Source organism: Cicer arietinum, chromosome 5 (assembly GCF_000331145.2).
Source record: "Cicer arietinum cultivar CDC Frontier isolate Library 1 chromosome 5, Cicar.CDCFrontier_v2.0, whole genome shotgun sequence".
Classification (NCBI taxonomy): Eukaryota; Viridiplantae; Streptophyta; class Magnoliopsida; order Fabales; family Fabaceae; genus Cicer; species Cicer arietinum.
Window position 1 is genome coordinate 49,595,630 of NC_021164.2, and position 14,456 is coordinate 49,610,085.

Consider the following 14,456-nt stretch of genomic DNA (forward strand, 5'->3'; position numbering starts at 1 on the left):
TTATTTGAGCAGCTAAATGATTTGTGAATTGGTGTGATTATGTACACTTGTATTTTGTTGTGTTTCATATGATATTGTAACACCCCAATTATTGCTTGTATATTTGTAATTATGTGTATATGTTTGTGATCATGTGAATATGAAATTGCCTATTCTACATGTGCCCAAGTGTTGGAAGTTAGTAAGAGAGATTAGATTAAGTTAAAACCACATAGACCACTTACAATAGAGAAAAACCGAGTATGTTTTTGCATACACGAACATTATGGGGGAAAATTAAGTTTTGGTATTCATCGCATATGCAAGGGATACGACACATCGACATAGCTATTTAAGGGTTTTAGGACATATTTGAGAATTTTATTTATTTTTTTTCTCTTCTCTAAAACTCAGGTTATTACATGAAGTTCTTATTTTTTATATTAATGCGTTACAATATTTATTTTATATGTGCAATAGTTATATGTTTCTAGTTTTCTGACCGTTAACTATGAGTGTATGTTTCATTCGATCTAGTCTTAATTTATTTTGAGTGATATAAAAATTAAGTTTAGATTAAATGATGTAAAAAACTCTCTCCATAGCTTAATCATCAACATCTTACGATCTAAGAAAATTACTTTTTAAACATGCATTAAAATTAATTTTTAAATCATTTTGATTTGAAAATATGGAGTTTCAGACATGCATTAAAATTACAATTTTCCCTTAGAATGGCTGTGTGATTCCAATATAGCTTTATGCTGCTCTGAATCAACTTGTAGAATTGTGTTGATTCAAACCATACTTGTATGTGATTCCAATCACTATTTAAGTTTTGAGGTAAACAAAATGATTTGATTCGAAACAAGTTGTATATAATTCGAATCACTTTGTCAAAAAGTATGTTGATTTGAATCATGCACGGATTTTTTTTAGAATTTTAATGCATCATTATTGTGTTCTCATTTCACTACCTATATGAGCATTTCTCATTCATTCATTACATTAAGGAACATTTTTTAGAATATTTATTCATTTGTAATAAAATAAATTAACGTACTATTATTTAGATAGCTAAAAAGAGGAGTGGAACATGGTGGAATGCATTCCATCCTATTCCATCATTTAGCTTCACTTATATTCCCTTTCAATTTGGAACGAATGAAATGAAAAAATTTACTATTTTTCATTTCATTCTAAAATATCTAACCAACAGAGTAGATGTTTTATTTCATTCCGCTCCTCTCCACTTCATTCTACCCTGTTCTGCTCCAATCCATTCCACTCATTTCGAAATATTCAAACAAACTCTAAGAAAGGTAAAGAGAAGAAGGCTTTGAAATTCTCATTTGGCAGTCGGCAAGATTGTATTGTACAACTTAACATAAATATTTAATCCGTATCTTGTATAAATATCAAGAAACTTAGATAAACTGACCTATAATCTCTCTGAAAAGAGGGAATACACACAAGTGAGACATGATTAGAAAAACTAATGCTACAATGTTTGTTTCAATCACTTCTGATGAGCAGGATAGAGCGGATTGGGAGGTCAATGAGTTTCACGAAACAGAGTTCTCGTGCAGTAATACATATTCTCGGCTGAAATTAGAAAACAATAATTCAACAATAAATAAATAAATATAAATATACATTTATATAGGTAAACATAGCATAAGCATTACATGTGCATCACTTGAATGGTAGAACCCATTGTGGGTTCTTATTTTTTATAGACTCTACAATGACCCCATAGAAGAAAAGGCTGGTAAAAGTTTCCACTCTAATAGTAGAACGCTTATGAATTTAAAACAGGACCCACAATCAATCAAGCGTCTATAAAGTCTTGTCTAGGAAAAGAACCAAATTTCATAAGAACGGTTCTTACTTACGTGACATATCAGCTCATTCTTCACTAATGTTAAATAAGTTAAGAACCTATTTTAAAAATTTAATTGGAGATAGTGCAAGAAATTTCTTCCATTTGAAGTACCAACACAAGAAAAGGCAAGAAAATTCCTTCCATTAAAACGCACCAGACTAACTCAAGCCAGCAATGTAGTTAAAAATGCAAGTTTGGTATCAATTTCAAATTGGACTCGGTTAAAATTCGAATTTTAACAACCTCGGTTAAAATTCGAATTTTAACAAACTCGGTTAAAATTTGAATTTTAACAAACTCCGAAATGAAACCAAGTTTACTCGGCTTGACTCGAGTAAATTTGCAGGAAATTTTTAACACAGCTTTTGTTCTTTTTTATCTCAGTTTTCACATTTGGTTCATTTTCTTCTTTGTTGGTTAGATTTTGTTCATGTCAATTTTTTGCTTTATAATTGAGTTGACATTTTGAATAATGGAAGCATTTATTGTATTATATAAATATATACGTCAGGTATATACAACATGTTTTATATCACATGAAAAATCATCAAGGAAAGAACGCGATATCCCAGTTTTCACATTTGGTTCTTTTTCTGAACAGGAATTCTCTAGTTTTAGATTTTACCGTGTAGGAAAGATTGGAAGAGGAGACAGCAAACTAATAAAAGAATGTCCAATGGTTTGGTTTAGAAGAAAATGTGGGAGGAAAAGAAAAAATAGTGGTAGGTCCCACAATTTTGCTTTTCACCCATTTTAGAGAAAGCTCACTAAAGCTGTGTTTGGGGAGGGAATGGGAGAGCCTTGAGAAGGAGGGAGGAGAGAGAAATCTTTCACTTTATTTGAGAAAATGAGAATGTCATGCATATGATTAATATTAGAGATAATTAAAGAGATGATAATGTTACGTTGAAGGTATGGAAAGACTAGGCAAGATAGAATAGAGAATGACAACATTAAAGAGAGAGAGAGAGTTGGGGTAGCACCTATCATAGAAAGGATGATGAAAACTCGGCTTAGATGGCTTGGACATGTGGAGAGAAAACTAGTAGATTCTCTGGTAAGGAAAGTAGATCAAATAGAGGGTAGTCAAATCACTAGAGACAATGGGAGACCTAGAAAACGTATAGCCGAACTTATTAAGAAAGACCTAGAGATCAATAAGATAGATAAGATATGCTATAAGATAGAACATTATAGAGTCGCTTGATCCATGTAGCCGACCTTACTTAGTGGAATAAGGCTTGGTTGTTGTTGTTGTATTATAGAGAGATGAAAATGATTTTAAGAATCTATCTCAGTGTTATTCATAGCAGATCGCGGAAAATAGCAGACCGCCAAAAATCCAATATGAGACATAGCGGATAGCATAGCGGACAGATGGTGAAAGCCGCAAAGCAGTTGAAATATAAATAATTATATATAAAATAAAGCATGCAAGGTTGATGATATTCTGTTATTTTGTTTCTAATTTTGGAGTTGGTTAGCTCTTGTGATCTGGTTAGTTGAATAAGCTATTCATGGGGGGATTTTCTGGCTGTCTGCACTGTGCAGAAGGGATTTTTTATGTTTTATTTGAATAGAGGATACTTCCTTTGTAGAAGTGTAACTCTGGGGGTTGATGTGAATGGGTTTGCTAAACCAATATTGTCGTAAACCACCAACTAAACTTTGTATTCATCATTCTCATTACAAAATTGTTCTTTCTAAATAACATTGCTGAATGCTGAGTGGAGGTTCTTAACAGTGAGTACATGAACATATGCTCACGTTATTGACCACAGCTAGGTAGTGGGGTTTAGGTATTATATATATAATATAATACTCACTCCCCGACTCAGCACTTCACGTTTTAAATTATATAACTTTTTAATGTTTGCAAAAATTGGTCCACCACAAAAACACTGCAATTCCACTATTCAGTGTTTGCCGCTATAACCGATATATAAAAAAAGCGCCGCTATTTGCAGATCCCTAAAAGGACATGTTTTTTGACAACATCATTTCTTTAACATTCATTCCTTTTACTTTCTTTTCTGACCCAAACAAAGCCAAAGGATGTGATTGGATTTAGACTTCTACAGCAATGCCTGGAAACAGTACCAGTGACATTTTCCATGCCTCAGCTGGAAGTGAGAACAAGATATAGTTCCATGAATTCAAATATTATTCTTTTTTTTTTTGCATTTCTTTACCTTTCCACCAAAAGATCCTCCTTTCTATTAATCGCTATACATAACCCTTTTTATTACTGAACTCTAAACTTTTAGACCTGATGACATCAACTATTTTCGTCAATCGAATGTTTTTAGCCCTATTACCACAACAGTTTAGCTCTAATAAACCATGATTCAGATGACTATAGGTTAAAATAGCCATATAATAAAAAAATTGCCTAATATTGTCTAATTTTTTTTCTCAATATTGCCTATTATTTTTTAAACCAAACAAGAAATATAATGTTTAAACACCATGAAAAACTACTAATATCTACTGGTCAGATTTCACTTACCTACTATTACCAAATTTAATGGTGTCCTGCTCCCTAAGTTCATAATAACGTTGAGGTTCAATGGGATTTTCCTGCAAAAACAAAGCATCAGATATTCAATAACACACATCCAATTTCAGCTCACTATTTGCTACCGCATCAATTGAACATAACAAACAAACTAATAGAAGACATTCAGTGACCACTCACATTAAGGAAAGTTTTGTTTGTGCTTCCGAGGTCCATTATGTAAGGCCTATTGCAAGTTGCATAGATATTAGGGATTTACATGCAGAAAACTTTAGCAGTATATGTTGAGTCATCAAGAAAAAAACGAATCAGGCATTACCTTGTGTGCTTTACTAATGTACCATCAGGTTGCTCCTTTTCAACTTGCCTAATAAGATAATAAATTAAAAAAATACTAGTGGGAAAACCTAAAACACCAACAATGCAAGGAAACCTTAATGGAGTCTTTAATTGAAAGTAATACCGGAATTGAATAACAGCGTGTTGCTTGCTGCAAGATGGATGATCTGTTGGGATATCAGCAATCCTTCTTTCCCTTCCAAAAAGGTAACAACTTTGGCGATGTATATATAAGGGCTCTGTCAATCATATACATTTCTTTTAGTAAAATGCACAAGTAAAAAGAAATAGAAGTATATTTGGATGACAAAAAAACTTGAATTTCCATTTAGCCCCATCAACATTGTCAAAGATTTTTAATTTAATAATTTAACTGCAAGAACTGAAGAAAAAAAGGATGACTAAAATTAACTAATGAAAATTTATGAAAAAGAAAGGAAACTGTACCCATGAAAGCAGAAATACAAATTAATGTGGAGATGGAAAAGAAATGGCAACAGAGGACTTATCTAGTTATGAAGACTTTTAGAAACTCTTCTAATGAATTGCAATGGAAAATATATATAGATAGTGATAACTAATTATCAAATGTCATGCTTCAGGACTGAGCAACAAGAGCTTACAAAATTATGCTGCCGCGACGCAGGAAAAAGTGGCCAGGGTTTGGGGGTTGGTTATAACAATATAAAAAAATGAATATATAAAGTTTAAGCAGAAGCCATAATGACTTACCATTCAACACTTCACCACCCTTGAAAACATAGAGCCTCCATTTAATATCAGGTTTTCGAGCCTCTGGTGGTTCATTGAACAACAAAGTAATGCCTGAAAAATATATACTGTTTAGCAAACAATTAAATGAAAACATAAACTCACTTAACAAATCAAAACACATATTTCTACATGTTAAAAATAGTTAGTCTCTCACCTCTGACACGATTAGTTTCAGCTGCAAGTTTTCCAGATAGCTCAAATGAAGGTTTTTGCTGCAAATGACAGTATATTAGAAAAGCCAACAGGAATAAGTCACTCAAAATCTACATCCTCTTTCCTCCTTTATACAAACAAAAAAATAATAGTTAGCTTTTAATTTGTTAAAGCATATTACTTTTTTTGAGTTTTTTCTGTTTTTCTATTTTTCATTGACTAACATAAATGTTTTCAGTGTTTTTTACTTCAATAAAACTTCAAATATTAATATCCTCATCATATCTTCTTCTTTGTTTACTTAAAAATCATCTGTCCTTTGTTTTTCCTTTTTAGATGGCTAAGTGTCCCCAACAAATTTAGCAGAAGTATACCGGTATCTAGAGACTGGATGTCTCACTCTAACCTCCTTAAAGGAAGAGGACACCAGATTGAAAATTATGGTAACCGGTAAGGAAAAAACTGTAGCAAAGAGCTACAGAGCATCCTTGTTTGAGTGCTTTAAGAAGAAAAATATCTATCTCTATAGCATCCAATGGTAACCTTGGTTACATGTAATTCTAATGGGAAACTAAAAGGGACAATTGAATATTGTTCACACATGAATACCTATCTATCTCACCAAGTTATCAATAGAAGCCTCCAAAATAAATGCAGAGGTTAAATTATCTAACAGGGAGTTAGACCCCTACCCCAACAAGCACAAAAGATATGTGGAGGACTACATAATATTACAGGCACAAGATACTTTGAGAAGAGCACAATGTTACCTTCTGTTTTTCTTCCAGAGCCTCTTCCGCAGCCTTCATCTTCATAACAGAATCATTCTCTTCATTCCTGCCAAAACATACAATACAAAGTTATACTTTAAGAAAATATACAAAGTTAATGTCATTTCAGTTTTATTACCATTATTTTAACAATTGAAACATTATTCAAATAAGTGCTGAGCCTCTCCAATTCCATAACAAAGAATTGATCATAATTTTCTCTTGTATCAATGAGACTTCATCTTTTTTCAATTGCAATCAGAAAAGCTGTAGGGAACCAAATATAGGAGTCATGTAGTATTTTCAAGCTCGAGGCCAGTTAAAACTAAAATCTTACGAACAAGATTTATTTCTGATGTTCCCATAGAAAATCTCAACTGATATGATCACACACACACACCAAGGCTAAATTGCATAGTAGCACCATTTATGTACTATTGATCAACAAAACATGAACACGGAAAAGACACAAAGCATATCCAACAAATGAACATGTAAAGGAAAAGAATTTTAAAGATAAATATTCTACAAAACATTAATATTAGTATATGAATAGGATTACTTCCGGTGGAGGGAACCTATGGGAAACCAAAAAATAAAAGTATATGAATTGTACATATAAACTACCTTACTCACAAATTATCTGGGTTTTCTAGATCTTTCATTTACATCCAATGATGTCTAATGTCTATTAGCCAAATCCAACTAATCATTTGAATTTTGAAATCATATCTCTGATATATATATTTTTTTTCTCGGGTCTTATAGATGAAATGGTAAAGAAATTTGCACACAACTGCAAGGTCTCGGGTTTAAACTCGGGATATGGTATCCATGCCTAACAATTTCTGCATTTTGCCAATTGAGCTAGGTCTTACGGATCTTTGATATTATTTCTATCTGTACCACAACTAGCTCAACTATCCAACGCATTATTTCCAATAGTAAGATTTACATATCGATCTCTATACTACACATCTAAGAATTACAACAACCTATTTAAATGGTTGAGTATTGTTTGGTCTTCAATTGAAGCTACCCAATTCTTTAAGCAACTGTCTTCATTCATAATACACTAATGTCTTTGGTCATTATCTATAAACTTTATCATTTTAGTGGGTGCTCTTTCTAGGCATGTTGTCTCTCAGCATCCCAACATTCTGATCCATACACCATAATATAGTAGAAATCTTTTAAATGGGTTTTATAAGGTAAATGCTACCATCTCATGTCATATACCCACCTAAGATTCACCAAACTTACTTAAACATTTATCTTCTATGCACGCCAGACTTTCTTGTTGTAAATTCTAGCATTTACCCATTAGATTTTTCTTGTCTTAAGCCAAATTACACTAACATCCAACAAAATTAAGTCTTGCCCTACTAAGTGGAGTCAGCTACAAGGATCGATCAATGTGGTAGGGGTTCATAAAAAAGACACATTTTCAATAAAAATGCATTTTCTTAATCCATAAATCAACTAGTTAAAATCATATGCTACACATAATATTAATACATTTGATCCGTTCTGATAAATAAAGAAATACATCCAAGATAGACTCTGAAGTCCTCTAATGTGCTCCTACACATGTCCATAAAGACCTCCAATCCAATCTCTACATACTTGTCAATACAGTATAGCTCCCGTTAACTTAAACCTCATTTCACTGCAATTAGATTTAGTGAACCATCTTAACCAGCATAGACATTATTTTAGATTTAGATTCATCTTCAATGACTTCATGAGGTCAACAAGTAGCATCCAACCCTCCCCTTTTCTCGTATGTAATTACACACAAAAATGCTGAAAAACAAGTGTTACTCCAAAATATAGCATTCTTATTAAAAGCTTAAAACCACAACTAACAATTAAACAGTATGAACAACATCAATCAGAGGCAAGACTTGAATACGCAATTCAAAGTTGAAAGAACTGCTTACATTATTTCAGCTCCTCTTGAATTTGTCACCTGAAAAAATTAAACAGCAACCCAGATAAGCATCAATCCCTGGGAATATGAAAGCTTATCATGCACTGAAGCACAAAGCAGGAAGCAAAGAGAGCACAATTGGGAGAAATGAATGTTAAATGCAAACAAAGTTTGGAAGAATAAATAAAATTTTGGGAACCATGAGAGGATGCAGGAGAAAATAAACTGCTCCGAAAGAAAAGTAAATAACAGACTATTCCCAATAAGTCGGTTCAAATACATGGATCAAGCAACACCAATCAAGTCTAAGGAGAAATCCATTAAATATAAATCCTTCTTATTGTTTGACCAAATCTTTTCTAATCTTTGATCTAACTCAAACTACTGGATTACAATCCATTTAATCTACTCTTGTCACAAGGGCTTCTACAAGTTTTCTCTACACATGCCTAAACCACCTAAAATCAAGACTCTTAACTTTTGTACACATGCCCAACTTTAGTGCCTCTCTAAATCCTAGTCAAAAGCCTGATTCAGGCGGCTGTGCAACCAATTATGTTACCTCACCACATGCAAATTCCACTCTTCAAAAGCAAAGGGACTTCTAACAGGTTGTCCATAATTATTTATATTTGTTTATAACTCTCACGATATCCATAATTTTAGCCATTACCTAAATCAGTTGATCACATAACTAGTGTAGAAATTATCATGCCAGTAAGTAACACTGTAATAATCACCTATTTTTTCTCCACTTCTGTCAAACTCATATATTCAACCAACTTCTTGTAACACTTAAACCCTAAATCCAATAACACCCTAGAAAAACTCACTACCAACAATCAAAAATGTATGCAAACCATAAATATAAAGCAAAAAATAGCAGCATAACGCCATAACTTCATTACTTAAACCACATCATCATTCCTTAAATTCCAAAAACATCATAAAAACAAATGCCTGAATTTTTTTCTATTCAACATAACAACAACATTCATATATACCAATAAAAAATTAAGTGAAATTGAATAAAGAAAAAAGCTGAAACAATGGTTTGAACTAGGGTTGGATATCACCAGACACCTCATCACGAGGCTTTGAGTTTGCGGCGGCGGTGGAGTGATGCTGCGGCGACTGAGACCTATGCCTGCTTCTCCCATTGCGGTGGTGCTCCGGCGACCTCTCATGCCTCGACCTCGACGACCTTCCGTTCCTTCCACCATCATCATCGTCATTCTCCACCCTCTTCCTCTCCTTCCTCTCAACTACATCCTTCTCCGAATCCCTCCCTCTATGGTTCCTCTCGTGCTCGCGTTTAGGTTCGCGTTCGGATTGAACTTTCTTCAACCGCTTCGTTCGTGGAGAAGGAGAACGAGAACGGCGAGGAGGAGGAGGAGGAAGATCAGGTGAACCGGAATCCGACCGAACCGGTTCGTGTCTCGAAGGTCTTTGCTTCTCTCTTGGCGGAGGAGATATGCTGCGGTGGCTCCGGTGTCGACGGGAAGATGGAGAATGATTGGAGGAGGAGTGACGGCCCATGGTTGTGAGAGTGGTCCTGACTGTACAGAATCGAGAGTTCTAGAATTTTAAGTAAGTGACACTGTTAAAGTGATTTTTTTTTATGTAGAGTACTGTGATGAGTTTCGGGAGATTGAAGTTACGATTGGCAACATCCAACTTTGGTATGGTAATGAGAGTAGACAGACACATACGAATCTACTCCAATTCTGAAGGTCACAACCACTCTCGCTCTCACCTCCAAGACAAACTTTGGGCTTGATGCAGAAACAACGAGGCCCAAATCCGCTGGGGCATCTCCTCTAGTTTAGAACAAGAAACATTTACCCCCCTGCTGCTACAATTATACCCCCTACTCTCACACACTATCTCTAAAAGAATCCAATTTTACTCCTGTTTACTTTTTTTACCATATCAATTTTTTACTTTCATTTTGAGTTTTTCAAATCAATAACTCTCACCACCATTGAGTTTTTCAAATCAATAACTCTCACCACCATTGAGTTTGTTGGTAAGAAATCATAATGACTCGACAAACTTGTTCTAAATTTTTCAGAATAGAAATAAGTTCCGATAAATGTATAGTTGAGTTTGTTGGAATTTTCAATAAACTTGAGTTAAGATTATATACAATTAGTTTTGGAAAATTTAGTTTAAGTTTATCGAAATAACTTTTTTTAAAAGTAATATATTTTTTAATTTCTTGGTTTTTGATAACACATACGAATATACTACAATTAAGTGATAAAAAAATGTGTAGATATTACTAATACATTCACAACTAATCCATTAATAATACATTCGCAACTAATCTTGTAAGAATAATGTTAAAAGATATTATTAATGCATAATTGTAATGTGCTAATGTAACTTAATTTATTTTAATGTACTATTGTATATTTTTGATACATGAGATGTTATAATGCATTGGGATAAGGAGGTTAGAATTAAAAATATGACGACTATTATCATTATCAGATTAGATATAGAGACATGAAAGAGAGGAAATAACTCAAAATTCATCTTGAATTGTGACAAGGGTGGAAACTATAACCCAATTAATAATTCAACACAAAGTGCTATTAAAAGGTGTCGAGATTATATCAAAACCATTAAAAGATGCATGATACCGATAGTTAAAGTAATATGGAGATTTCACAACCACGAATTATATGATATTATGGAGGGCCAGTTAGTCAAGAGTTTGCATGACGTTTAAGTGTAGAACAACGAAAATGTGTTTGCGATTTGACAAAGTATTATGTTGTACCGAGAGACATATTACACTTATTGTAAAACTAAGACAATGTAACTCTAATCACCCAATTTTATAAGCAAAGGAGTACATGCACCAATTTGAGGTGAAATGTATTAGATCCATGCACCTTAATAAAACATAAGTTAGTATAATGAAATAATAATTAGAATCACAAAATACAACTGAAACTACATTTAAAATATAATTATCACTTGTTTTGGTAGATTCATAAATTATTATTATAACTTGAACTTATTTAAGTCTTTAACAAATTTTCATTACATCATATAATTCAATACACCAGAATTTAAAAACTAATAAGTCGGGACCAATCATCTGGTGTTCAGTTCGTATCTTGTTTTTCTCTAGTTGCTAATATAGAAATAAAAGAGGGTGAGATAAAAATGAGAGGTAATTTAAAAATATTTCTTTAACATGATTAAAGTCTGAATGATATGAAATTGATGCTATAAATAACCATTTCATGAAAGTTTCAGTTGACAACTTTTCCGTTAATTTTAAACGAGCAATGTTTTTGGTCTTCTTTTCTTGACTTTCATTTTGTTCTAACCTTCCAAGTTCGATTTCATGTTCTTGGAGTTTTCCAAATAATGCAGAAAGAGACATTTTGGATAGATTTTTCTTTTCGGAGATTGCTGTTACCTTTGGTTACCAAGCCCTCGTTAATGATCTTAATACTTTTAGATTTAGTTCATCATTGGTGAAGGTCTTTCCAAGAGCCGACAAATGGTTGGTTAAGTGGGAGAACCTTTTCTGTAAGTCTAAGATAGATTCTCTGGGCAACATTCGAAATAATTTGTATTCTTGAGATAGTGTATTTAGTTTAGATCTTTTTACTTCAATGGTGCCTTCATGAGTTACTTCCAGCGTATCCCATATTTCTTTGGCTGTTTTAAAGTGGGATATACGGAAAAATTCATCCATTCCTAGTGTTGATTGTAGCATATTTTTAGCCTTCTTATCGAACAACACTTTTCAACTGCATCCCATATGTCGTCTCCTTGTACTTCAAGATACACTTGCATATGTATCTTTCAAAAATTGTAGTGCATGGTGGTTTGTTACTATTGCCACCGTCTCTAAAAACAGGTTGTGCGGAAGCCAAGAGTAATGATCGAGGAGTAAGTTACTTGAACCTGCTCTGATGCCAATTGTAAGTACATAGGTACGCCTAAGAGGGCGGTGTACACCACAAGAGATTAATCCACTTATTGTCAGAAAACGTACAATTCCCACCCTGAGATTTCTGCTACAAACTTCTAACAATACTTCTAGATAGCACACGACTATCTTAGATTAAGCTACTTTAAGAAAGTACTACTTTCTTTTACAAGTGATACAATATGATCTGGAATAAGGATATAAGAGAGGTATAATGATTTCAATCCAATAATACTTCAAGTACTTTGAGAACCTTTCTGAATGATATGAAAATGAAATGCAAGTACTTTGTAAAAAATCAGAATTTTGTTCAAAGTTGTTCAATGTTTGATTCAAGGATTGTGTGTTGTTTGATCTAAAGTTATGGTGTATTTATACTCCATAAATATCTCTTCAGATTCGTGGCCATTGATCCAAGAGGTTTGATGAACAAATAGAATGATCTAGAACCATTTCAGATCTGAAAAATTGTATTGCTTCCAGTTATATTCGAATACAAGATGTATGTATTCGAATACACCTCTTTGTAACGTGTTCAGATTTATTCAAAATTTGCACCTTGTATTCGAATACATCCTTCATGTAGTCGAATACAGATTTGTGATTTTTTCCTCTAACTTGCTTTGTATTCGACTACATTAGATCGTAGTCGAATACATATGCAAATGTTTTAGCTACTGACTTGCCTTGTATTCGACTACAGCACATCGTAGTCGAATACAGATGCAAAGGTTTTGGCTACTGCCTTGTTTTGTATTCGACTACAGCAGGTCGTAGTCGAATACAGATGTGAAGCTTTTGCTTCTAACTTGCATCTGTATTCGAATACACTATGTTGTATTCAAATACACCTTTGCTTTTTGTCAAAAATATTAGTTTTAAGACTTTGTTAATGTAATTTTGACTTTTGAAAATACTTTATATGCATATGTAAATATGAATGGTTCTTATGTATTTGAAGTATTGGTTGTATCATTTACCTTTACATTAAACATCTAATATGTTTGGATTTAACGATTTATCAATGAAGATATTTAAACTTCTTTTTGAGCTTGTTGCTTTGATCATATTTGTTGATATTTGTCTTCATTAAAAACATGTATTTTACATTCTCCCCCTTTTTTATTATGACAAAATGTTGTTGTTTTGGAGAGATTGTATCATTCTAACATTGTTCCCCCGTAATGTATGCGTATTCCCCCATTGATCTTGAATGTATGTGATCACATTGAAAACTTGTTTGAAGACCTACAAAGGTTTTTAAAGAAACAACAGTATCAAATTTTCTCCCCCTTTTGACATGATCAAAAAGAAGGAAAAATATAGAAACATACAATTCCAAGCATGGAAACACGAATAAAGGGAAAATTAGCACACATTGTAAACAAAAGAGAATAACATAATGAATGATTAAGTCATGTTCAATTAAATACATCATAACGACCGAAATGGTAAGCGAGTTTGAATATTGTCAGCATTAATCGATACACAACCAAACTATAATAATTAAAATCCTAGCTTTGAAATATTACACAAACAAACAATAGCAAATAAACTCCTAGCATCGAACTAGTCAAAATTCGTTGGAATGTGGAGATGATCAATCTTGTCAGATAAACTACTAATGTCATGGGATAATGTGTCATAGTTGCGAGCAATAGTAGTTTCAATGTTGTGGAAGCGAGTGTCGATAGAAGTGGACAGATTTTGGAATAGGGTTTGCATGAAGGTTTGTGATGAGGACCTAAAAAAGCTAATTAGGAAGAAAAACAAAGAATATTTCAAGTCAAGACTTTATAATAGTTTTTAGTTTTATTTGTGTTTAATTTGAATTGTAATAATTTTGGTTAAGTGGTGTAAGCCCAATATAGGTCTAGAGATTTGCCTTTGGCCCATTTCAGGAATAAGGTAAATCCTTCTTAAATACTTTGTAAGAGTCTCATTTTGAGATAACTTTGAAATGAATTAGAATTAGTGAGATATGTCTCCTCTTTGAGTTCTTGGATTAGAACTTGAATCTTATCAATGGATTTCTTCATCTTCTCCATCTAATCCATTTTTGTTTGTTTCTTTTCCCTTTTATTTTACCACTTTATCTCAAGAAATCACTTGGTTAAATCTTCAATCTCATGTGGAAGCACTCAAAT

General features: G+C 33.0%; 1 protein-coding gene across 1 annotated transcript; it reads right to left on the reverse strand.

Moving 5' to 3' along the window:
• Positions 1-1,302: 1,302 nt before the first annotated feature.
• On the reverse strand, positions 1,303-10,040 carry LOC101502354 (FHA domain-containing protein DDL). Its single transcript, XM_004499982.4, has 10 exons — positions 9,435-10,040; positions 8,362-8,390; positions 6,419-6,485; positions 5,650-5,707; positions 5,454-5,546; positions 4,846-4,960; positions 4,702-4,749; positions 4,563-4,608; positions 4,374-4,444; positions 1,303-1,584 (listed from the first exon to the last, which is right to left on the reverse strand). Exons 1-10 carry the CDS (start codon positions 9,888-9,890, stop codon positions 1,545-1,547), a joined length of 1,023 nt encoding a protein of 340 aa, XP_004500039.1. The 5' UTR covers positions 9,891-10,040; the 3' UTR covers positions 1,303-1,544.
• Between the last annotated feature and the right edge of the window lie 4,416 nt (positions 10,041-14,456).

What these genes read in the sequence shown, in the direction of transcription:
- LOC101502354 (XM_004499982.4), bottom strand. Translation starts at nt 9,890, where the DNA reads ATGGGCCGTCACTCCTCCTCCAATCATTCTCCATCTTCCCGTCGACAC. An exon ending in ACATTAGTAAAGCACACAAG is followed by an intron (nt 4,609 to 4,701) that starts GTAATGCCTGAT and finishes AACTTGCAATAG; the next exon opens with GCCTTACATAATGGACCTCG. An exon ending in CAAACAAAACTTTCCTTAAT is followed by an intron (nt 4,445 to 4,562) that starts GTGAGTGGTCAC and finishes TTGTTTTTGCAG; the next exon opens with GAAAATCCCATTGAACCTCA.